The 26,019-nt window shown below is 39.9% G+C and overlaps 1 protein-coding gene across 1 annotated transcript in view; it reads right to left on the bottom strand.

Moving 5' to 3' along the window:
- Positions 1-387: 387 nt before the first annotated feature.
- The window catches only part of LOC126184690 (proteasome subunit beta type-4), a 47,397-nt gene continuing 21,765 nt past the window's right edge, over positions 388-26,019 (bottom strand). The window contains exons 5-6 of the mRNA XM_049927184.1: positions 24,560-24,648; positions 388-502 (exon numbers count right to left, since the gene is read on the bottom strand). Of these exons, the coding sequence (XP_049783141.1) occupies positions 490-502; positions 24,560-24,648 (102 nt within the window). The 3' untranslated portion in view covers positions 388-489. The remainder of the gene's footprint in view (positions 503-24,559; positions 24,649-26,019) is intronic.

Below are 26,019 nucleotides of genomic sequence, written 5' to 3'. Positions count from 1 at the left end.
CTCCTGGGATTGGAATGACTCCTTATCCTCTCCCTTAAAACCCATATCCTTTTGTCTTTTCTTCTCCTTCCCTCTTTCCTGACGAGGCAACCGTTGGTTGCGAAAGCTAGAATTTTGTGTGTATGTTTGTCTATCGACCTGCCAGCGCTTTTGTTTGGTAAGTCTCATCATCTTTATATATATATAATTATTTACAAGTCATCATTTTATACCACTCTTATAAAAATGACCCATACAGAACAAGCTCTTTACAGTTAACCTTCAAAAATTCCAGTATCAAAAACTTTAGAGGCAAGTACGATTGTTACTTCAGCAATAAATGTGACAAAACTAAGTATAAATCATCATAATTTTTAATAACTGTTATAAATAAAATAACTGTGTTGGAAAAAACACTTTATTGAAAGCTTGACAAAAAAAATCATTTTAGTTTACCACTTATATAAACAACCAAATGAAGAATGGCCTCAGGAGAACAGCATACAGTTATCACTCATAGCCCCTGAAATTAAAGACTTCATTAGAAACAGACACTATGATAATTATATAAATGTAGACTATACACAAATAATCAGTTTTATGGTAAAGTGTGGTGTGAAAATTTAAAACTTACAATATAGAGGAAGGCAGAACGCAGCAGAGGTGCTGTCTATTCTCATACTACAGCCTGTATTCCTCCTGAGATTTTTTATTGTGTAATACTTGAATGACCAGAATTCATTAGGATCCTTACAACGAATTTCAGCCTGGCATCTGTCTTCCCCAAAATAGATTTAACTATACCATACTGCTACTGCATCTCCACCTAAAAAATTATTTTGTACTAGTATTCCTAAAACACAGCCCTGTGAGCTGCACCTTCCACTATCTCTCTTTTACACCTTTGCAAGCAGTTTCCTCAAAATTTCAATCAAAACACAGTAGGTCACTGATTTGTTTATGACAAAAATACTGAAAAACATACTTGTTCTATAATTTTCCACATTCATGGCAAGCATACTTTATGCACACATTTACAATCTGGAACTCTGCAATATTATTTCCCAGTATTCTGTAATTTTTCTCTCATTAATCACAAAGCATGTATTTTATGTGATCTGTAAGACTTACAAGAAAGTCCAGTTAGGACCATGTAGGAAGTTCACAGTAAGAAAATAGTGTTACATTACCACACAATGTTGTTACAAGTTTTACAATGAAAGTTGCCCATCACACCACACACTCAAGAACTACACAATCTTGAGTATGACAGTTTTAGGTACCACAATGATGGATTTAAGCAAAAAGAAGTCCTGTGTTATGACAGAACAGCTTGGTGTGTTGTACCTTTGTGGCACAGTGATGCAATTTATTGAACAGAAAAATTACTTCTATTGCTGCCTGGTGATGTACTTTTCATACATACTTCAGAACCTTTTGTTTTATGCTGCTTCAGTGATGAGAGCTACCAGTCACCTATTACATGTAAATCTACTGTGAGCAAAAAGATGTCATATACCGATTACTTGGCTCATACGTGCCTTTAACTTCTAGTCACACTGTCGTTAATTGTGTACAGCATGACATTTGGACCCACTGTTTCACAATAGTATAATTTCTGGTAAGTACTAAAATGCTTTTGCTTTATATTTCAGAATTCTTTGGCAAAACTTTTCATAAGAATACAAAATTTTCATTATTGCATGTTTCATTGAAAGTGACATGAAATTATTCACAGTAAGAAGGAAAATTAATTAACATTTTATTGTTGTGTAACATTATGATTATGGGAAGGGCAATAAGACTAATTTTAAATATGATTTTTAGAATATGTTTGGACATAACAGATTTATTTCCCACATGCAGATATGTGTTGTGAAATGACAACAGGAAAACAGATTAAAGAAAGCCTTCTGTTAGAAGAATCAGGTTCCAAAATGAAACCCATAAACCCATGATGAATTTCTCTCTCTCTCTCTCTCTCTCTCTCTCTCTCTCTCTCTCTCTCTCTCTCTGACATTTCAGCTCAGATGCCTGCAACAGTCTTCTAAGATATCCTGTCCTCCATATCTAGCCAATATGATGTCTGTTGAGTTGTTGAATCATATCACTCTTCACTCTTCAGCAATTTATACAGGCAACAACATTAAAAAATGGATTCAGGTCTTGTTCACAGAAGGAAGAAGTACTTTTAGGTATTAACTTGTTAATGAAAGATGTCTGAACAACGGACTGATAGCTGTTTCTTAAGTTCCATATTTAATGTGTAAATGTCATTTTTGTATTACATATATAATTTACTTGTAATATTTTCTCTTAAAATATTAAAGTACTCATTGTAATTGGACTATGAAAACTCTCTCCATCACAACCTCACCAACTGACTCCCCTGATTAGTAATGCAAAAAGTGCATCAAACCATTTCCCAAAAAATGCACAATAAAAATTAACTGAAATACGAATTCTTACCAATTACACCACATAAGCCATTAAAAATATGAAAAATACTGAAACTTCCTGGCAGATTAAAACTGTGTGCCTGACCGAGACTCGAACTCGGGACCTTTGCCTTTCGCAGGCAAGTGCTCTACCAACTGAGCTACCGAAGCACGATTCACGCCCGGTACTCACAGCTTTACTTCTGCCAGTACCTCGTCGAGCTAAAAATCGTTTGTTTCAAGGGTCTAATTCTTTTTATATTGGTCTTCAAATTGCTGGTGATGAACCTGCTAAAAATGATCTAGTGCAAAGTGAGGTGAAATATGTAACATATGTTGTAAGAAATAGAGTTTATATGACGTTTTGTAAAAGGAAAGGTACTGTTACATTCTGAATAAAGGTTATTCTTTACAGCTAATGTCTGCGTTGGAGTTTTTTTTATGCCAACTGGGACCATATCAGAAATTCTATGAAAAATACTGTTTCTGGAAATGAAGTCATTTTTGTATGACAATGTGTCACAAGACAGTGGTTTTCTCTGTCATGCCGGCCGGAGTGGCCGAGCGGTTAAAGGCGCTACAGTCTGGAACCGCACGATCGCTACGGTCGCAAGTTCGAATCCTGCCTCGGGCATGGATGTGTGTGATGTCCTTAGGTTAGTTAGGTTTAAGTAGTTCTAAGTTCTAGGGGACTTATGACCACAGCAGTTGAGTCCCATAGTGCTCAGAGCCATTTGAACCATTTTTTTCTCTGTCACAAAAAAATTAAACACACACACAAACAACAAAAAATATGAAAATTGAATGGCATAAAAGTTTACTGCAAGTAATTATAAAATACAATTATTTATGTTTTTATTTCCTCCTTGGCATTTTGCTATTCAAATGTAACAATATCCAGAAAAAAAAAATTGTGATAAGATAAAACCAAATGCAGACGACTGCTGTTCTAGTTTTCTTCTTGTTGTTCTATGTTCTTATCTAGCAATTAATTATCAAACAGTTGTCAGTGGTAGCTTACACAGTGCGCATCAGACCTACTAGCACCTGAATACTAACACTTGTTAACCATATAATAATGATTGTTGTCCTGTCAACTATATTACAATACAGTCTGGGATAGTTTAAAAAATCCCAAATTTGGTATACTTCATAAACGAATTTAACAGTACTTCTTGATACTGGATCATATCCTTCACATATTAGATAATGTAAAATTAGTGAATATTTTGAAAGTTGAGCTATACACACACATTTTACTGAGCAGTCAAATAATATCCTAATTTTTTATTTATACTTGGTCGTGTAACAAGTCAGTAAATTAGTTTGCAGAATGATGATTACAAAATTTATAAACAAAGGAATTAAAGTAGCAATGGCTGCTTGTCCTGTTCCAGAGGTTGCCCCTCACTCTGAAAGATCCAGGCGGTCGCAGAGGGTGGGCTTACTGGTAGTTGGGAGCTCCAACGTCAGGCACGTAATGGGGCCCCTTAGGCATATGGCAGCAAGAGAGGGGAAGAAAACCAATGTGCACTCCGTGTGCATACCGGGGGGATTCATTCCAGATGTGGAAAGGGTCCTTCCGGATGCCACGAAGGGTACAGGGTGCACCCATCTGCAGATGGTTGCTCATGTTGGCACCAATGATGTGTGTCGCCATGGATCGGGGGAAATCCTCTCTGGCTTCCGGCGGCTATCTGATTTCGTGAAGACTGCCACCATCTGCAGCATCGTCGACAGGACTGACTGCGGACCTTTGGTACAGAGCCGAGTGGAGGGTCTGAATCAGAGGCTGAGACGGTTCTGTGACCGTGTGGGCTGCAGATTCCTCAACTTGGGCCATAGGGTGGTGGGGTTTCGGATTCCGCTGGATAGATCAGGAGTCCACTACACGCAGTAGGTGGCTACACGGGTAGCAGGGATTGTGTGGCGTGGACTGGGCGGTTTTTTAGGTTAGATGGCCTCGGGCAAGTACGGAAAGGGCAACAGCCTCAAAGGGTGTGGGGCAAAGTCAGGACATGCGGGGACCAAGCAGAGATCGGTATTGTAATTGTAAACTGCATTGGTAAAGTACCGTAACTTCAAGTGCTGATAGAAAGCACCGAAGCTGAAATCATTACAGGTACAGAAAGCTGGCTGAAGCCAGAGATAAATTCTGCCGAAATTTTTGCAAAGGCACAGACGGTGTTTAGAAAGGATAGATTGCATGCAACCGGTGGTGGCGTGTTTGTCGCTGTAAGTAGTAGTTTATCCTGTAGTGAAGTAGAAGTGGATAGTTCCTGTGAATTATTATGGGTGGAGGTTACACTGAACAACTGAGCTAGGTTAATAGTTGGCTCCTTTTACCGACCTCCTGACTCAGCAGCATTAGTGGCAGAACAACTGAGAGAAAATTCGGAATATATTTCACATAAATTTTCTCAGCATGTTATAGTCTTCGGTGGAGATTTCAATTTACCAGATATAGACTGAGACACTCAGATGTTAGGACGGGTGGTAGGGACAAAGCATCAAGTGACATTATACTGAGTGCACTATCCGAAAATTACCTCGAGCAATTAAACAGAGAACCGACTCATTGAGATAACATCTTGGACCTACTGATAACAAACAGACCCGAACTTTTCGACTCTGTAAGTGCAGAACAGGGAATCAGTGATCATAAGGCCGTTGCAGCATCCCTGAATATGGAAGTTAATAGGAATATAAAAAAGGGAGGAAGGTTTATCTGTTTAGCAAGAGTAATAGAGGGCAGATTTCAGACTACCTAACAGATCAAAACGAAAGTTTCTGTTCCTACACTGACAATGTTGAGTGTTTATGGAAAAAGTTCAAGGCAATCGTAAAATGCGTTTTAGACAGCTACGTGCCGAGTAAAACTGTGAGGGACGGGAAAAACCCACCGTGGTTCAACAACAAAGTTAGGAAACTACTGCGAAAGCAAAGAGACCTTCACTCCAAGTTTAAACGCAGCCAAAACCTCTCATACATACAGAAGCTAAACGATGTCAAAGTTAACGTAAGGAGGGCTATGCGTGAAGCATTCAGTGAATTCGAAAGTAAAATTATATGTACGAACTTCACAGAAAATCCTAGGAAGTTCTGGTCTTACGTTAAATCAGTAAGTGGCTCGAAACAGCATATCCAGACACTCCGGGATGATGATGGCATTGCAACAGAGGATGACACGCGTAAAGCTGAAATACTAAACACCTTTTTCCAAAGCTGTTTCACAGAGGAAGACCGCACTGCAGTTCCTTCTCTAAATCCTCGCACAAACGAAAAAATGGCTGACATCGAAATAAGTGTCCAAGGAATAGAAAAGCAACTGGCATCACTCAGCAGAGGAAAGTCCACTGGACCTGACGGGATACCAATTCGATTCTACACAGAGTACGCGAAAGAACTTGCCCCCCTTCTAACAGCCGTGTACCGCAAGGAACGGAAGGTTCCAAATGATTGGAAAAGAGCACAGGTAGTCCCAGTCTTCAAGAAAGGTCGTCGAGCAGATGCGCAGAACTATAGACCTATATCTCTGACATTGATCTGTTGTAGAATTTTAGAACATGTTTTTTGCTCGCGTATCATGTCGTTTTTGGAAACCCACAATCTACTCTGTGTAATCAACATGGATTCCGGAAACAGCGATCGTCTGAGACCCAACTCGCTTTATTTGTTCATGAGACCCAGAAAATATTAGATACAGGCTCCCAGGTAGGTGCTATTTTCCTTGACTTCCAGAAGGTGTTCGATACAGTTCCGCACTGTCGCCTGATAAAGTAAGAGCCTATGGAATATCAGCGCAGCTGTGTGGCTGGACTGAAGAGTTTTTAGCAAACAGAACACAGCATGTTGTTATCAATGGAGAGTCGTCTACAGACGTTAAAGTAACCTCTGGCGTGCCACAGGGGAGTGTTATGGGACCATTGCTTTTCACAATACATATAAATGACCTGGTAGATAGTGTCGGAAGTTCCATGCGGCTTTTCGTGGACGATGCTGTAGTATACTGAGAAGTTGCAGCGTCAGAAAATTGTAGCGAAATGCAGGAAGATCTGCAGCGGATAGGCACTTCGTGCAGGGAGTGGCAACTTACCCTTAACATAGGTAAATGTAATGTATTGCGAATACATAGAAAGAAGGATCCTTTATTGTATGATTATATGATAGCGGAACAAACACTGGTAGCAGTTACTTCTGTAAAATATCTGGGAGTATGCGTGTGGAACGATTTGAAGTGGAATGATCACATAAAATTAATTGTTGGTAAGGCGGGTATCAGGTTGAGATTCATTGGGAGAGTCCTTAGAAAATGTAGTCCATTAACAAATGAGGTGGCTTACAAAACACTCGTTCGACCTATACTTGAGTATTGCTCATCAGTGTGGGATGTGTACCACATCGGGTTGACGGAGGAGATAGAGAAGATCCAAAGAAGAGTGGCGCATTTCGTCTCAGGGTTATTTGGTAACCGTGATAGCGTTACGGAGATGTTTAGCAAACTCAAGTGGCAGACTCTGCAAGTGGCGCTCTGCATCGCGGTGTAGCCTGCTCGCCAGGTTTTGAGAGGGTACTTTTCTGGATGAGCTATCGAATATATTGCTTCCCCCTACTTATACCTCCCGAGGAGATCACGAACGTAAAATTAGAGAGATTCGAGCGCGCACGGAGGCTTTCAGACAGTCGTTCTTCCCGCGAACCATACGCGACTGGAACAGAAAAGGGAGGTAATGACAGTGGCATGTAAAGTGCCCTCTGTCACAGACCGTTCGGTGGCTTGCGGAGTATAAATGTAGATGTAGTAATAAAAGAGAAAAAATTGTGAGACAGTATATGGATGAACAATACATAAGAGAGCAAAGTTCTCAGCTTTTGCAAAGTATTCCAGTACAGAATAGGAGTGTGGAAAAAGAGAAAAACTCAACTTGGGATTATCATTTAACTTTTTTCTGTTGTGCGGAAAGCTTATTGAAAATGAAACCTGCTGAATAGTGCAATGCCGTCCTGTGCAATGCTTGAAGTGTCATCCAACTGCATATCATTTCAGCCTCTAGTGTTTGCTGAATGAATGCTGCAGTTTTATTCTGATTTAGTTAATACTGTTAACAAGAAATCGCATAATGGAATATCTGTACAGAGGACAGCAGAATTAGAATTTCAAGAAATGTTAACAAAGACCGACAAAATTTGCGAACTGAGACCACAGATCCGACTTCTCCTGGACAAAGAATATTCCTGGTGAACACACAGAGCTGCCCCAAAATATATCATCACACAACAAGTGCAGTCAGCCTTCAATGATGGCTCTCTAAATTTCCACAATAATGTCTTGTTCACAGACTGTTGCCTTCCTTCCAGGGATTCCATTTGAGATCATGAAAAATGTCCGTAATACTTGCATGCTGATCGAAACTACTGGTAAAACATCTAGAAGCACACCTGTGAATTGATTCAATCTTTTCTGTTAATCCAACCTTGTGGGTATCTCGAACACTAACAGTACTCAAGACTGGGTCACATTTGCATTCTATACACTGTCTCCTTTATGAATGAGGCACACTTTTCCAAAATTCTCCAATAAAACAAGAGTCGAACATTTGACTTCCCTACTACCAAACTGACATGCTCATTTCATTTCATTTCATATCGCTTTGTAACATTACCCCTAATAATGCTGTATTCAAACACTACAAGACTTTTTCCTACTCATCTGCATTAACTTACATTCTTCTACATTTATCACAAGCTGCCATTCATCACACCAATGAGCCATTTTTTCTTTTGAACCCAAACTGATCTTCCCTAAAATCAGCTTCTACCAATTTTTCCATTCTTCAGTAAATAATTTGTGTGTCTTTTGCAACTATGACTTGTTAAAATGGTTTGGTAATATTCACAACTGTCTGCACCTGCCTTCTGTGGAGTAAGATTTATTATATTATTCTTGAAGTCAGAGGATATTGCACTTGTCTCTCAGAGCACTGTCCAATATCTCACAGTATCGTATCTCCCATTTAATCATCTACTTCCTCTCCTCTTTCTATAACATTATCTTTCAGTATGTTTTCCTTATGTAGACCCTTTACGTATCCCTTCCAACTTTCAGCCTTCCCTTCTTTGCTTAATGCTGATGTGCCATAAGGGTATTTCATATTCATATAGATGTTCCTCTTTTCTCTGAAGGGGTCTTAATTCTTTCTGTAAGCAGCTTTTAGCTTTTATTTTCTTCTACTGGCCTGCATCTGTCCTCTAGCAATTCCTGGTTTACAGTTTGCCCTTAAGGTCTGTATTTTCTTTCGCCGTCTCCACCTTCTGCAGTTTCATACCTTCTCCTCTCATCACATACTTTCAATACCTCTTTTGTTATACTTTGTTGTACTTCTACTTGGCCTTGCCTTTTTTCCTATTTGATCATATGCTGTCTTCACTATTTCATCTCTCATGGCTAACTATTTATCTTCCACTGTGTTCCTTGCCATTATTTCATTAACTGTTGTCTAAACACTCCTTTTGAAGCTCTCAAAACTTTTTTGTTCATTCGGCTTATCCAAGTCCAGTCGCCTTAAACTCCCACTTTTCTACTAGTTCTTCACTTTTAATCTGCAGTTCATAACCAATAAATTGTGGCCAGAGCCCATATCTTTCTCTGGAAATGTTATGCAGATATAAAATCTGTCTATGTAATCAATTACCATTATGCAATCTATTTGAAACCTTCCGATGTCTCTCGCTCTCTTCCACATATACACAACCTTATTTCTTTCTTTCTTTCTTTTTTTTTTTTTTAAATACAGCAATTATTATATTGTGCTCAGTGCAAAATTCTATCAGGTGGGTTTTCTTTCTGTTCCTCTCCTTCAGTTTCATCTGATTTCTATTTTCCTTCTTGTCTTTTTCTTAGTATCAAATTTCAGTCTCTCATCACAAATTTTAGTTTACTTTAAATACCTGAATAATCCCATCATCCTTTCTTTCAATCTATTCATCTGCAGAGCCAGCAGGAATTTATAAACTGTTACTATTTTCTTGGATGGGTGTTCACTCCGCACCTATGTTGGCAAAGATAATGCATTCACTATGTTATTCCTATTTTCTTATTCATTATCAGACCTACTCCTGAGTTATCCAACTATATTTAGTGTAAGCAGCACAGTAATGACCTGATCATAAGTCTTGTTCTTTCTACCACAGCATTTAGTTTATTTCTGCTATTACTTCAATCTATTCATTTCCTTTTTAAAATTCTGTAACCTAGTGACCCAATTAACAAATCTAACATTTCACACACTGAAATGTAGAATGCCACTCTTGTTCAGAACCTTTCAGATTCAGATTATTTGATGTTTGATCACATTTAGTGGTAAGTTTAACATTGATGACAAGATGTCTGATCAGAACGTCATTAGTCTGGGCAGAAGTGAATTCTTATGTTATATCCCAAGCAGCCTTGCATTTGTTGGGAGCTCTTTCAATGTCATTTTCACAGACAGCTTGGTTGGTAAGTTGAAGTTTGGCTTTTTTTTCCAGGTAAGCTTTACAAGAAATGTAACACCACTCTGTGCCATATTTGATTTTTTTTAATACATTTTGTGCAGTTAAAGTATCTTTTCCCTGATATGACCAAGCTGATTACCTTTTCTGTTTGGTTTGGTAATGTTTCTTTTCAGTGGAAAGCAAGAGTACCACAAGCTAATATATGTCTTTAAGAAAGTATTACAGTTTCAACAGTTGATTTGTCAACACTGTACTCATTAACAAAGGTCCAATTTGCATTTTCCAGGCAGTCAATAAATAACTTAATAAATTCTTCTTTCTAACCTCTAACCTGTGCCATGTTCTGCTTCTTGTTTGCAGCCACACAATCATTATCTGACTGTGCATAATGGTGTGTTAGGAGCAGATGATCATGATCTCAGAAACGTTCATCTGCTATGCAGATATTGTATAGGTCTCTTGAGATATTAAACTATAATACTGTCCAAACAGGCATTCCCAAATGCAGGATTATTGTTAGTACAATATAACTTTAGTGATCTGCGTACATTTAAAAATTTCTGAGTTAGGCTCAGATGAGCCTGACAGCTCTATGTTGAGGACATCATATATTGCAATATCTGTTTTGGGTTTTAAAATTTCTCATATCATTTATTCAAATTTATCAAAAAAAGAAATTAACATCACCATTTGGAGGTCTATACAAACTAACGATTATGATAGTCTGGTCAATCAGTGTTACACAACTATACTCTCCATTTAATTCAGAATAGTACCAGCTTTCTTCCATTTTAGAAAATTTTATACATAGTGTGATAAATATTGTAGCCCCTCCATTTCTTCTCACACTGCTACACATTATAGCCGATACAATGTACTTCATTAGGTATTAAAAAATCTACTTTACTTTCTGTAAGCCAGTCTTCTGAGATACACAACAAAACGCTTTTTTTTTACCTTAGAAAAGTGTTCCAACTCTTCTAATTTATTCCAAATACTACAAATGATGACTTGCATGAGGGTAAGTAATTTGCATGTGTTTTGCTTCCTCTCTAAGCCATTAGGAACCTGTTTTTCACATGAAATACTTGAATTCTGTGAGGACTATGGAACTAAAGGCTTACAGTATTCTGGAAAAAGAGAGAAAGAGAGAGAGAGAGAGAGAGAGAGAGAGAGAGAGAGAGAGAGAGAGAATGGTAGTCAACTGTACAATTTGCAGAACCGATTCTTTTATTTGTTTCTGAGTATTTTCTTCAATTATTCTGTCAACCTGTTCACACAGAAGTAGTTTTCCTTTGTAATTTAAATGTATCCCATGTCTGATAAGCAGAGTGTGATCAGTATTGCCTACATCTATAATGTCACAACTATACTGTGAACAAAGTTGTATGATCAGAGTATTCATTTTAAGTACTTCTCTATTAACACATGCAAAGTTAAATCATATCTGTAGAGTACTGTTAACAAAAACAGGATTTTTTGATTGGTTATGTTATAAGAACATTTCTATAGCTGTAGTACAGGCATCTGCTTCATTACATGCCACATTGTTGGAGCCACTTGAATGCACAATATAATTTCTCGCTCCCTTATTTTATTTTGGCTGATGTCTTCTAGCCCAGCATTCTTCTTTGCTCCCAGTTTTATGATTCCAGTATCTGCAATGCCACTTTTTATGTCATTTAATACACTAGCTAGTGTCCTGCTGTGACTGTCCACCAAAAACAACACATTGTGTTTATTGCCTCATTCTTTTTTATTTGAATTGCCACTTTATTTAGCTAGCAATTTAGTTTTCCATTGTGTAGAAAAGCGTGAGGTGTGTGATGATGGAGTTATACTACAGTTGGGATTGCATTTCATCACTGGCAGGACACATTATTCCTGGAAGTTTTTTTTTTAAGCACTAGAGTCACAATCCTTGTTCATAATAATGAGGTGGTGGTTATCGGCATTTGTAGCCACACGTAGCCACACTGTGAACACTGTTGTCAGTTTTATCTTTACTACTACATATTTCTTCATATGGTCTTCATATTCCAAATGTGATGTAGTCAAATCTACTTTTAGAACATTAACTTCCTCTTCCTGTGACACCTAAATAACACTGAGATGACTTACATCTTAGCAATCAGCAGATAGTTATTCCCGTCACTATTGTGTGTTTTTTCAGAAGTTCATGTTCAAACAAATTGCAGCTAGATCTTCTTTAACTGTATTTATGACCTTTTCCCAAAGTGTTAGAGTGTCCTTTAAACAGTTTTCTGCTAAATGCTTGACATATACAGGACTGCCATTGATCATCATTTATGAACTTGATATATACTTTCATGCATTTTCATACAGTTGCATTCTGTGCACAAGGTACTAAGATGTACCTTTTCCAGCATGTGTATGGAATGATGACATAACAAAGCCTAGAGATCTTTGCAACTACCTTTACTCAACACTATTTTTATATTTCTCCTGATTACAACATCCTCCTGAATATTTTAACAAAAAGGACACCACCATTGTTAAGCAACACAGTAGATCTGCATGTGCCCAGGACATATAATGACTATAGTTTCCCCTTGTTTTTAGCTGGTCACTGTACCAACATAGTAGGGCCATGATGCCTAATGTTGTAAGGCCACATCAGTCAATTATCCAGACTGGTGCCACCCACCTTCCCCCCAGCTACTGAAAAGGTTGGGCCCCTCTTCAAGAGCCAAATGTTTGTCTGGCCTCTCCACAGTTACCCCTCTGATAAGGTTGCAGCTCTACTACAGCTACCGTATTTACTCGAATCTAAGCCGCACTTTTTTTCTGGTTTTTGTAATCCATAAAACTGCCTGCAGCTTAGAATCGAGTGCAAAGCAAGCGGAAGTTCTGAAAAATGTTGGTAGGTGACGCCACAACTAACTTCTGCCGTCGAATATATGTAGTGCTACACAGGCATGCTTTGTAGGCACAAAGATAAATGCTGGTGCCAAAACCTCTGCTGAGTAAATAAATTTTAAAAAAAGGTGGAAGACGAGCTTTTTCCTCCGCCCCGAGTTTCAACCACTGCATTTTCATTCATTATCCAACGAAGTAAATACAAATTCCGTATTGTTTGTTCATCTTCGAATGTAGCAGCATTTCAATGTACTATGAAAATCCGACTGGCAAGACTGTTTGGGATGTTTGTCAATATGGCCAACTCTACGTTCTGAATTTTTTCCTACCTGTGAGAAGAGATGGTTGCTAATAGGAGCTTGATGAATTTTGAATCACATGCAGTATTCTCTTCACCATAAGAATAATACAAGTATAAACATTTTGCCATGTATTCTTTCGTGTTTGTTGCTATCTCGTTTAAATCCTGTCTGCCTAACAAACTACGAAACTATAGAGTGAGACAACAGCAAACGCGGAAGAATATACGTATCGTGTCATGTTTATATTCGTATTATTCTTATTCCTAATAGTGATACAGTCAGAAATGAAGCACGGCAATTGACTAGATTTTTAAATCTAAGATGACTAATTTCTGTGTAGAATGTAATGTACTAAAGAGGTGCCTGTAAAGATTTTCAAACGGAGAAAAATTTTCGCTAAACTCTCGTTCAGAACATCTTCTATCATACGCAGTCTATTATTTGGTTCTTGTTGATCATTATCAAAGAAAGCAGCAGTGTACGTAACAACAAATAGCAGTCTCTTGCCATTGTTTCGCTAATGTGACGATTCCTCCCTCTCTCTCTCTCTCTCTCTCTCTCTCTCTCTCTCTCTTTTAATTGTAAGTGGCGGTAGCGCGCACAAAAGCAAGCCATGCTGCGAGCGGCGACAGGCCGTAAACACGCATTATCAGAATGCGACAAACAATGCACGACACAGTACAGTAATGCATTTTCAGCTTAGAGTGACGAAATCACCTATAACAAAGAAAACTGCACTTATCGGATCAAAGCAAAATAAGCAATCGATTCAAACGAGACGAAGCATGTGAAAAAGGAAGGGTACCCGTATAAATACGGACGGAGCACCTGACGCATAGCAGTGGCTACCTGGTAAAGCTTAACTGCTAAGCTTAAGACTCGAACCAAACTACTGAAGCTGTATAGTCATTCATTCGACCTAAGTTGTGTCTCATATTACAATGGACCAACTTTGTTTCAATTTGGAGGTGCAGCCTAAAACTTTTCTCTCCCCTTGAATTTCGAGTCTCAAATATCAGGTGCGGCTTAGATTCAGGAAAATTTTTTTCCCTTGATTTCGAGTCTCATTTTTCACGTGCGGCTTAGATTTGAGTAAATACGGTATCTGTATTACACAGGCACACAAACCACTCCCCCTTGCCAAGGTTCACAGTTTATTGGGGGATGCTTTTGTTACATCAAAGAAAAATACCAACTGTCCTCAAAATATTGTTTAGCCCTGCTAGTATCTCACACACAAAAAATAGCGTTTTCTTTGAATACTCCTTTCTCGAAGCCAAACAGAAGGGCTGACAGCAAACTAGATGTACAGAGGTACACATCGCTTTCTCAAAAACTTTTGAAAACACTGGTAGGAAAGAAATTGTCTGGTAATTGTCTCACTATCCCTTCCATCCTTTTTATAAGGTGGTTTCAATAACTAGTATTTTAATTTGTCAGAAAATTAGCCACACCTGAAAGACCTGGTGACAGAACAACTAGCACAATGTACACCCGTCTGCATAATCATCCTTTAAATTTGTTCATATCAAATGGATTAATTACTCTTTAATGGTGTAATAATTGATTCTGTTTCATTTTTCATTGTTTCCAGTAGCTACATGTGATTTACTTAGCTCTGAACACCTGTTTCCGTGCTTTCTTTTTATTTACCAATAACAATAAAATTGGTGATATGTATTATACCAGTAACTCAAGTTTTCTAAAATACAGACTTCTTGAGAAGTTTGCCCTTTGAGAGTGACTAAGCACCTGCACTGCAAGTGGGTTGATTGAATTCTGCAATAAAAATACACTGACAACTTCAACATCCTTTGCATATACAAACCAGTTGCCCATCAGAGACATACCAAAATATGTGCATTATGAGGCAATATTGTAAGCCGTATCCTATTTGTTGCAATGGATATTGCAGCACACTATACAGCAAGTAATTCTAAATCAATGGCTTATCTGGAGATATGAATATCTGTTTTAACACATTTGCTGCTAAAGACGTGCTCTCAACATTCTGTCCTGAACATGGCTTTGTTGTGGCTGTACTGCTCGTCAAATGCCAATACCTAAGCTGAGAAATTACGTTCCACTCATTACGACACACTTGTTGTTACGATGCGAGTTGGTAACTTACGTTCTGAGGAGTCAAATGTTACGTCCTCATTGCTAATTGTAAATGGGTGGGAGGTGGCCAATGGGATCTGTTGTCTTAGAAATCTGGACACGCAAGCAAACCATTAGTTGACCCAAGTGCACTTTAAATAAATATATTTTACTCAACTTGTGTGAAAGAAATATTTCACTGCTGACAGTTTGTAGTAGATGTGACTAGCTATAACCAGAGGTCCAGCATAGGCGTTTCTTAGGTATACTGAATGTTTGCTGATAGATCTATCAACAACTCTGTAACATTCAGCATCAACTAGCAGGTAGAAATAATCTCGACTAGAAGCAACGTTGAAATAGAAGACTGGGCCCAGGTGCCCACTGCTTATAATACCGTCCTGGCATTCTTCATTAGTCAGCAGTCTAGAGGTACTTCAATGGTGGTGATGCTGAAAGAGCCGCTTGTGGCACCCACATGAATCTTCGAGGTGCTGGATCCAGTAATATCAACATGCTACGATACTACACTTATCTTAAGAAAACTATTTGCTGAAAAATTTTGATTTTGCACCCTTACAATCCGATACCTCCATTTGCTAACGGACTGAATATCTCTTCGTTATTCGCCACACCGTGCTGCATCAAATTAAGTGAAATATTGCACACCATTTTAAAGAGTTTGCAGAGGTAAAAACTTGTTACGTCAACTTTTGATTTTAGTCCATATACTGAAGTATATGAAATGAACATAATATATCAAAGTTTTATTTAAAATTGACCACAGAACAATATCTCATTATGTTCTCAAGTTATTGATTTTTATATCCAATGGGTGGTCATTTGAATCGTGCTCATTTTTGTCCCTGATAATGAGAAATTACATGGTTGTAATGATCATCATATTTCATAAATGGTTCACAAGATGAATACAAGGTTTTTGCAAAAGATAGCACGCGCGAAGAGTATGATAAATACTTGAAACTTTTCTGTTCACCGAGATATGGAAGCAGTTCATCCCCCGACAGTGAGAGGTTGGTGACTCAGCATGCGTACAGATATCAATAGCACTGTGACAAAATCCAAGCGGTACACCTATACAAGTCCACAGCACCTGGGCAATGGCAGAGTGGGACATGTGTACACATCCACAGCAGTGAAAGGGTTAACTCTTAAAACATTTAGACGACATATGTTCAAGCTTTTTGTAAAAAAATTCTTTTATGACCATACAAGGTGAAATTAGGCAACACAGAACCTTCAGAGAGCTTTATTTTGTAATACACAAACATCCTGATGTGGTATGCCCAAAACATATTGAAGGAAGATAAAATACAATGCAGTTACACTGGAATAAAAAGTCTTGCTTAAAATTCTGTAGTTCTGTGAAGTTCTTCAGCACCCACCATTTTTTTTTAAATTAAATTTTATTTTATTTATTTATTTATTTATTTATTTATTTATTTTTTTTTTTTTTTTTGAGATTCAGCTGTCATCAACCCAAAGGTTAGTCTCAACACCAGAGCTTTATTAAGCATGGTCCTACTGGAGATCACACACACTTCCCATTCTTCGACCTTTGAACTGACACCTAGCCAGATTTATATGGGGATCTACTGCTTAACAATGACATTGAACTAAGGCGCAACTCAACATTTTTCACAGCAACAAACATTGTCAGAAGTAAAAGACGTGATGAGTGACAGACAAACATCTTACGATTGAACATGGATCACAATGGTGACCCTTAGATTTGTAATGAAATCTAGACCTTTCATTGCTGACAGGCATTGATAAATATCAACGGAACAGTTGAAGAATGTGTGCCCCGACCGGGACTCGAACCCAGGACATCCTGATTACATGGAAGACGCTCTATCCAACTGAGCCATCGAGGACACAGATGATAGTGTGACTGCAGGGACTTATCTCTGGTACGCTCCCCATGAGACACTCACTTTCCAACTTCCTGTCCCAGGGTGTCTACGTGGACAAGGAAAAAAAATTCCCGGATTTTTCCCGGATTTCCCGGATAAAAACACACTTTCTCCCGGATGACAGTATATTTTCCCATATCACTCCTCTGATTGGTTATGGTTTTGTACACAGGTGTACAATTTCCCGGCATTTTAGAAAACAAAACTCAGAGAAAAAGACACGTTTTGGAAATATCTTTGATGTGCAGCAACATGTACGCTGCGTATTTTCGTATTACGAAAACATACATTAGAAAATCCACCAAACACCGCATGTTACTTTCCGAACCATTGAAACCGAGATTCGATGCGCTTTTGTGAGCCGTTCGTAGCTCATGTCACGTGACCTCGCCAGCCGATGACAGAGGATATTCAGAGCATAGGACACGTGATGTAGTCAGCCAATAGCAACATCAGTGTTAAGTAGCGAGCCAAAAAGGGAAAGTTAATAGTTTAAATTAATATACATAGTGTTGTTACAAGAAAAGAAAAGCTTTCACATGAAATATTGGTCTCAAGCTGCAAGAGAAGCTAAGTTTTCGCATATACTGTTGATCTTTTTTGCGCGTGTTACACTTTAAGAGATATCATACAAATGTGCCTGTAAAATTTTTAATAATGACATAAATGTCTGATCTTCAGGGTTCGAGGGTTCGAAATGTTTCTAAAATGGCTCGTCATCAGACACCTGATTTTTAAATGAGAGTCAAACGTTTTGTGATTTAATAAATTCACGGTCCATTCTTGTACGTAGCTCAACTTACGTAGAAGGATATTTACTTTGAAAGTAACGCTTTTCAAACTACCAATCGTAATATTTTCCCGCGACCTGTTACAAATAGGTTCGTTTCAGCAGTTGCCAGAGAGCTCAGGTAACAGGCGACACCGCACTTGGGTAGGTATCATGACGTAGGAAGCCCGTATGTACGTACGTGTAAGAGATCATTAATGAAAGATGATACTACAAGAGCATCGGAATTTCGTGAACCATATTAAAATGTGCACATTTAAAGTGCATACTTAAAGGCACACTCGTATGTCCAGATTCCCAATGAAGTACCGTAGACCCCGACCTGATATTAAGCTTTTAAGTGTGGTTTCCAGGATGTAAATATTCTTGGAGCACCAGTACTGTATTATATCATGTTTGGTTCTTTATTATGGCATAATGCCATACGTGCTAGAAAATGAAAACGTGCACTTGAAATGCAGCGAACAGTTAAAACTACCCAGTACTGTGGAATTAAACATTTCGTTTCAGATACATTGACTGCCTCTGCGGAAAAGATTAGTAAAAGTCAAATTTCTTTAGCAAACAGACAAAAATAACTCCATTGTTCCGCAAGGCGATTAATGCTTGACTGTCAGAAAGGTGGAAATAAAATAAAATCTGAAACTAATGACATATTTCGGCCTTTAGCAATTATGTGAATGTGTTTTAATTCACTTGATAACTCCCGGCCACGGATATCCGTTTTGTTTTCATTTGACGTGAGAGTAAACGAAGGGGAAACAGCAAAATCACTGAACGTAAACACGGGTCACGTGGAGACTACCCACTATAGCTCAGATTGCTCTGCGCATCAGCCCCGGATCTACGACATTTGCGAACCGGGTCAATACTAAAAAAAATCGAATTTTCAAAATATGTTCATCTTGTAGCGCACATCTTTCTGAAAAGTCTGAAACATAAAACGTATGTATTCGAGGAAATGTAAGACATATTATTTGGTCTTAAGTATGCCCAAGTGCAGTTCCATGCCTCTTCATAAAGCATTTTTCTACTGCACGTCCAAACTATATTCAGGAGAGTGGAAACTGAAATGTCCTGTGGTGCCTCTCCTGCTCCCAGTCGGCCGGTTTGGCAGCCTGCCTCTCTTAAAAAAAAATCTCGCAATTAATAGCGGGCGGGATTATTTGTAATCGAGAGAACAAGAACTCTTCGGAAAATCTGAACTCTTCATTGCCCATTAGTTAATAACTTGCTGTTTTGTGTGTCCTAAAATTAAATATAGGATATATAAAATCAGTACTGACAAGAGATAAGCAAGAAATTACACATTTCTTCAAACCTTAGCTCCTAGCATTTTTTTCTCTCTAATCTTGCTACAGCTTTACATGGCGTGTTTTCCTTTCTGTGAAAGAATCTTTTACCTCATCAAAGTTTGTCAAACGTTTTGCTACATGGAAAATCGAAATGTAGTTATCTAATACTGAAAAAGCTGTTAATACAAATAATACCCAAGACTGGTGTGGTTTCTCGATCTGATTACGTCTATTTTGTCACTGTCTGCTAGATAAAACAAAATAGGCCTTTCTAATACGGCAGCACTTTTATAACACACCAAATAAACGAGACTGTCTTGGCACAAATGGTCATTTTTATAACACGACAGAATATAATCCAATAAGTATCAATATCAAATGCCTATTAGGCCTACTACAAGCAAAAAGCTTTATGTTAGGAAGTAGTTTCACGTTTCATTCATATGCACCAGCTTCCCTAGCATGACATCGAAAACTAGTATTACGAAATTTTTATATAAATTTGTAATCGTCTTATTCTTCCATAATTTGTGTGATGTCCTCGTTTCTTCTCCGTTCTCGTTCTAACGAACAATCCTGTCATCACCAATTCTGTAGCTATTGCTGCCACTGTCAAAATTTGTTCGCCGATTAACTTCACTAACCCTGCCAGAATCACTGGTTTAGTTCCCCCACAATTATTCTCCGGTTAGGCGTTCTTACATGTTCGTACAACACGTTTTCCGCGTTACTTCCATAATAGAACTTAAGCGGCTGGTAGCCGGGGACTGTACTACTGGTTCTTACTAGTATAGCGATCTGGCCAAACATTTTCTGTCAAAACTTCATTTTCTTGGACACACCGAGAAGATAATACATAATCTTTCTCACCTGTTATTCCTGTCAGTCGTTTATTTCCATTCTGATAGTATGAATCTATTGATTTCGCTAGCAATTATAACAACGCTGATCATTCCCACACCCAATCAGCCACATAATCAGACAGTGATTGCCATTCATCCATTCGGCTTTACTCCACTCAGCTCGTATAGCCTCGTCCCCTTTTGTCTGTGGAAAGTTTATTTCTAGATGCGACCAGGATTCTCCTGACAGAGACATCACGTACACTATGCATGCATTCAAAAGTCAGCTTATGATTCATTCAGAAATCAACTTAAAATGTGTTCAAATACCAACAGAGAAGCGTTTCAAAATCATATGACTAATTGATAGGCAAATGTGCGCTGGATGCTAGGTGCTTTGTGAAACAAGTTTTTTTCCCCTCAATAATATGAATTAGGCGCCCCCTTTTCCCGGAAGTATCTAGCTGCTTGCTGCGACTGCTTGCACAGCCAACAGCCACATTCCTGTTGACAGAAGCGGGAGAATCTACTACTCAAACGTGACTCTACTGCGCATGCGCATGAGCCCGCGCGTTAACTGCTAAAACAAATCGAATGTAAACAGTTGCGACTTCACGCTCATTGGGGGCAATTTGTTGTTATGAGCACTGCATAGTCTTCCTAAAGCCTTTGACACATTTTCAGTCGGCAGACGCTTGCATGAGCACTTGTGTCGTCGTTGTATATGGCGCATTTCCTTTGCAATTTAAATTTTCGTTTTTTCTCTCGTTTATGTTTTATTGTTGAAGTATTATTCTGCAGTAGCGGAATACAGTAATATCCTTTGTTAGCGTGTCGGTTCTTACTAGTCAAAATTACAAAAATTTAACTGAAAACTAAAACAATGTAAAATTCCCGGAATTCTAAAAATATCTCGGGTTTTTCCCGGTTTTCTCCCGGATGAAAAAAATCCCGGGTTTTTCCCGGATCTCCCGGGTCGTAGACACCCTGTGTCCACACACTACATTTCTAGTGCCCCTGTCCACCATACTCATCACTCGCGGCTGTCAATCTACCGATTCCCGTAAGATGTCGGGCAATTTGAGTGCATCCGCACTGAAGACGATTATTGGCTGGCAAGCCTTATCTATATGAAGATGGTATCTGTACAGATATCATTGGTGATCTTGCAGCTCTCAAGGAATGAAGTTATAATGAAATCTAAATCTTTCACAGCTTACAGGCATTGATAAATATTAATGGGGACAGTTGAAAAATGTGTGCTGGACTGGTCAGGGTACACATTTTTCAACTGTGCCCATTAATATTTACCAACGCCTGCAAGCAGCGAAAGGTCGGGGCACACATTTTTCAACTGTCCCCATTAATATTTATCAATGCCTGTAAGCAGCAAAAGGTCTAGATTTCATCATAACTTCATTCCTCAAGAGCTGTAAGATCACCAATGATAGCTGTACAGATACCAGCTTCACTTAGATTTTTGGCTACCACTGTGCTACCAAGCTGCATGATACATTAACTCTGCTGAGGTTTGCAAACAGATCTAGGGCTTGTTTATGCTGAACTGCTCAACAAATTAGACATTTACTAGTTTCAGTTTTCACTAATTTTCTGGGACAAAGCACAAGGGCCAAGATCTCATGGGACAGTTTTGAGGATTTTCTGCATCACCATAAATACTCTGCACACAACTGTGCTGTGTGTGGCAGAAGATATTTTTCACATGTCTCTGACATTCGGTTCTATGCTACACTCCTGGAAATTGAAATAAGAACACCATGAATTCATTGTCCCAGGAAGGGGAAACTTTATTGACACATTCCTGGGGTCAGATACATCACATGATCACACTGACAGAACCACAGGCACATAGACACAGGCAACAGAGCATGCACAATGTCGGCACTAGTACAGTGTATATCCACCTTTCGCAGCAATGCAGGCTGCTATTCTCCCATGGAGATGATCGTAGAGATGCTGGATGTAGTCCTGTGGAACGGCTTGCCATGCCATTTCCACCTGGCGCCTCAGTTGGACCAGCGTTCGTGCTGGACGTGCAGACCGCGTGAGACGACGCTTCATCCAGTCCCAAACATGTTCAATGGGGGACAGATCCGGAGATCTTGCTGGCCAGGGTAGTTGACTTACACCTTCTAGAGCACGTTGGGTGGCACGGGATACATGCGGACGTGCATTGTCCTGTTGGAACAGCAAGTTCCCTTGCCGGTCTAGGAATGGTAGAACGATGGGTTCGATGACGGTTTGGATGTACCGTGCACTATTCAGTGTCCCCTCGACGATCACCAGTGGTGTACGGCCAGTGTAGGAGATCGCTCCCCACACCATGATGCCGGGTGTTGGCCCTGTGTGCCTCGGTCGTATGCAGTCCTGATTGTGGCGCTCACCTGCACGGCGCCAAACACGCATACGACCATCATTGGCACCAAGGCAGAAGCGACTCTCATCGCTGAAGACGACACGTCTCCATTCGTCCCTCCATTCACGCCTGTCGCGACACCACTGGAGGCGGGCTGCACGATGTTGGGGCGTGAGCGGAAGACGGCCTAACGGTGTGCGGGACCGTAGCCCAGCTTCATGGAGACGGTTGCTAATGGTCCTCGCCGATACCCCAGGAGCAACAGTGTCCCTAATTTGCTGGGAAGTGGCGGTGCGGTCCCCTACGGCACTGCGTAGGATCCTACGGTCTTGGCGTGCATCCGTGCGTCACTGCGGTCCATTCCCAGGTCGACGGGCACGTGCACCTTCTGCCGACCACTGGCGACAACATCGATGTACTGTGGAGACCTCACGCCCCACGAGTTGAGCAATTCGGCGGTACGTCCACCCGGCCTCCCGCATGCCCACTATACACCCTCGCTCAAAGTCCGTCAACTGCACATACGGTTCACGTCCACGCTGTCGCGGCATGCTACCAGTGTTAAAGACTGCGATGGAGCTCCGTATGCCACGGCAAACTGGCTGACACTGACGGCGGCGGTGCACAAATGCTGAGCAGCTAGCGCCATTCGACGGCCAACACCACGGTTCCTGGTGTGTCCGCTGTGCCGTGCGTGTGATCATTGCTTGTACAGCCCTCTCGCAGTGTCCGGAGCAAGTATGGTGGGTCTGACACACCGGTGTCAATGTGTTCTTTTTTCCATTTCCAGGAGTGTATTTGTGTATATAGTGAAGTTAAGCTGACTGCCTCTATGCTTCAGAATATATTGTGATCTCTCATTTTATTTTCACAAAACACTATGCGAGATATGGAGGCAGAAAAACTGTTACACGGCATTCCTCAAATATTTATTCTCTACCCAACAATAGCTGTACAGATACCAGCTTCACTTAGATTTGTAGTTTTGTGGATACAATATTGCTTGCCCAGTATCCTACTAGATAAGTGCAATGTTAATTACTGTCATCCTTTCATATCAGCTGTCAGACTTACGGAACAATTTTTTGTAGGCAGTAGTGCTAATGAACTAGCACAGCATTGCCAACTCACTCTGGAAGATTGTTTGTGTGTATTGAGAACATAATCATTTCCATTGCACTTCTCTGGAATAAATCTGATGTGGCTTTCATTTCTTTTTAACATATTCCCATGAGCATAGCATACTGGATTTTATTTGTCAAAAAATCATTGAACTGGCCAAAAGAAAATCAGGAAGATACTCCATATGTTATTTGTTGACAATATTGCATAATATTAAACGCCTTCCACCTGCATTTATTATTTTACATGATATTTTGCAAGTAAGTTAAGTGTTTCATTTGAATGTTTTTTCTTTCTTTCATTCTTTTTTTCTTTTGTTTTCTTTTTTTTGAACCCACAATGATTCTTTTTAATGGAGCTCATTTTCCTCCAGGAAGGTATGATGTTTGAGCTTAGAATATTCTGTATTTCTGTTCATCCATCATTATACTTCTTTTACACTCTGAAGTGGCTTCCACTTTCCTAGTGACCAGTGACATGGGAATATTTGCTTTAGTAAGGATTCTAAAAAATAAAGTGGTAGGAGAGAGACTAATTCCATAGTGCAATAAATTAAAATGTTATCTAAATTAAATTACAGCCTGGAGCCCTGCACACTGAGAATCTTAACTGTTTTTCAATATCTGGTGTGCTTGCTTATTTAAATACCTATAATTCGTGAGCGAGTGTAGCAATCAAATGGTGCTACATAATTTGCACAAAATGTAATGAGCCCTACAGTGAACATACAAGTGAGAGTGAGAGAGAGGGGGGGAGGGGGGGGGGGGGAGAGAGAGAGAGACAGAGACAGAGAGAGAGAGAGAGAGAGAGAGAGAGAGAGAGAGAGAGAGAGAGAGAGAGAGAGAGATTGATTTTTGGAGTTTAGAAACAGCTTCTGTCTGGTTTTCTTAATCTTTAAGAGCACATGTACACATGTCTAAACCAGTGAAGTACAAGCGTAAATTGGGGGGAAAAAATCTGTTTTTTTAGGTATTTTTATTATGAAACTTTATACATAACTTACCTTATCATATGTGCCACTTCCCAGTTGCCTTTAACATCAACAGGTCCTATAACCTCCACACCATCGGCTGTGATAACTCCAATCTCATACTGAAAGCCAAACACGGATATTAAATAACTCTGGGGTATGAGGGGAAAAAATTGGAAGTTTAAAAAAAAAAAAAAACACACAGAGAGACATAGACAAACCACCTGCTCAACATCAATGTTATCTGTGAAGGAACACCAACTCCAATTTGCAAGATTCCGGAATTATTGGCACAAATTACAAATAAGTTGTAAGCTTCATATCTGGCACATAATATATCAATTGATCTCTACATGACATGAGCAGGCTGACCACAGAGTAAACACGCACAGAAATCAAATTCAGTCCCAGAAGCTAAAACAAAGACAGACATCTAATTTTCAAGGCCTGTTCTGATGTCCTTGTTTGGGATGGAGTAATAAAAATACTCTTTCAGATGTTTGATATTCTAAACTTTCTATTAGGGCTTGGAGCTCTGGTTCTTTCCCAACACAGCCACAACAATTTACAACTACAAGACCGATCGTTTCCACAACTGCCTTACTGTGTTTTACCTGCCCACTTTTAGGCAGACTTACCTTCTGTGGTTCCCCCGAGACCCTCTAACCTAAAAAACTGCCCAGTCCCTTCCAAACAGCCCCTGCTACCTGTGTAGCCGCCTCCTGTGTGTAGTGGACTCCTGACCTATTAAGCGGAAGCCGGAAACCCACCACCCGATGGCGCAATTCAAGGAATCTGCAGCCTACACAGTCACAGAAACGCCTGAGCCTCTGATTCAGACCCTCCACTTGGCTCTACACCAAAGGACCACAGTCGGTTCTATCGACAATGCTGCAGATGGTGAGCTCCGCATTAATCTCGGAAGCAAGACTGGCAGTCTTTACCATTTCCGCTAGCCGCCCGAAACCAGACAGAATCTGCTCCGATCCAACACGTCACTGGTACTGACATGAGCCACCACCTGCAGTTGGCTGCACCCTGTACTCTTCATGGCATCCAGAAGCACCCTTTCCACATCCGGAATGACTCCCCCCCAGAATGCACACTGGCTTCCTTCCCCTCCCCATTATGCGCCAAACGTTGGAGCTCTCAACTACTAGCAAACCCACCCTCTGTGGATGCCCAGACCTTGCGGGCTGAGAAGCTTCCTCTGGAACAGGGTGGATGACTGCATCTGACTCTGAGACATCGTCAGCGACAGATAACACCCGAAACCTGTTCGTCAAACGAACCGGGGAGGCCCTACGATCAGCCACTTGGGAAGTTTTTCGCTGCCTGCCAGACTTTGGAATGATCTCCCACTCGACTACGGGTGAGGGGTCAACCTCAGTGCACACAGTACCCATGACGGCCACAGCAGTGGACCAATCAGAGGACATGTGGGATGTGCTCGACGTCCCTCGCATCCCCGCATTCGATCCCCCATAGTGATT

Source organism: Schistocerca cancellata, chromosome 4 (genome assembly GCF_023864275.1).
Source record: "Schistocerca cancellata isolate TAMUIC-IGC-003103 chromosome 4, iqSchCanc2.1, whole genome shotgun sequence".
NCBI lineage: Eukaryota > Metazoa > Arthropoda > Insecta > Orthoptera > Acrididae > Schistocerca > Schistocerca cancellata.
Note: the sequence above shows the minus strand (reverse complement) of the source record. Positions and strands in the feature narration are given on the sequence as shown.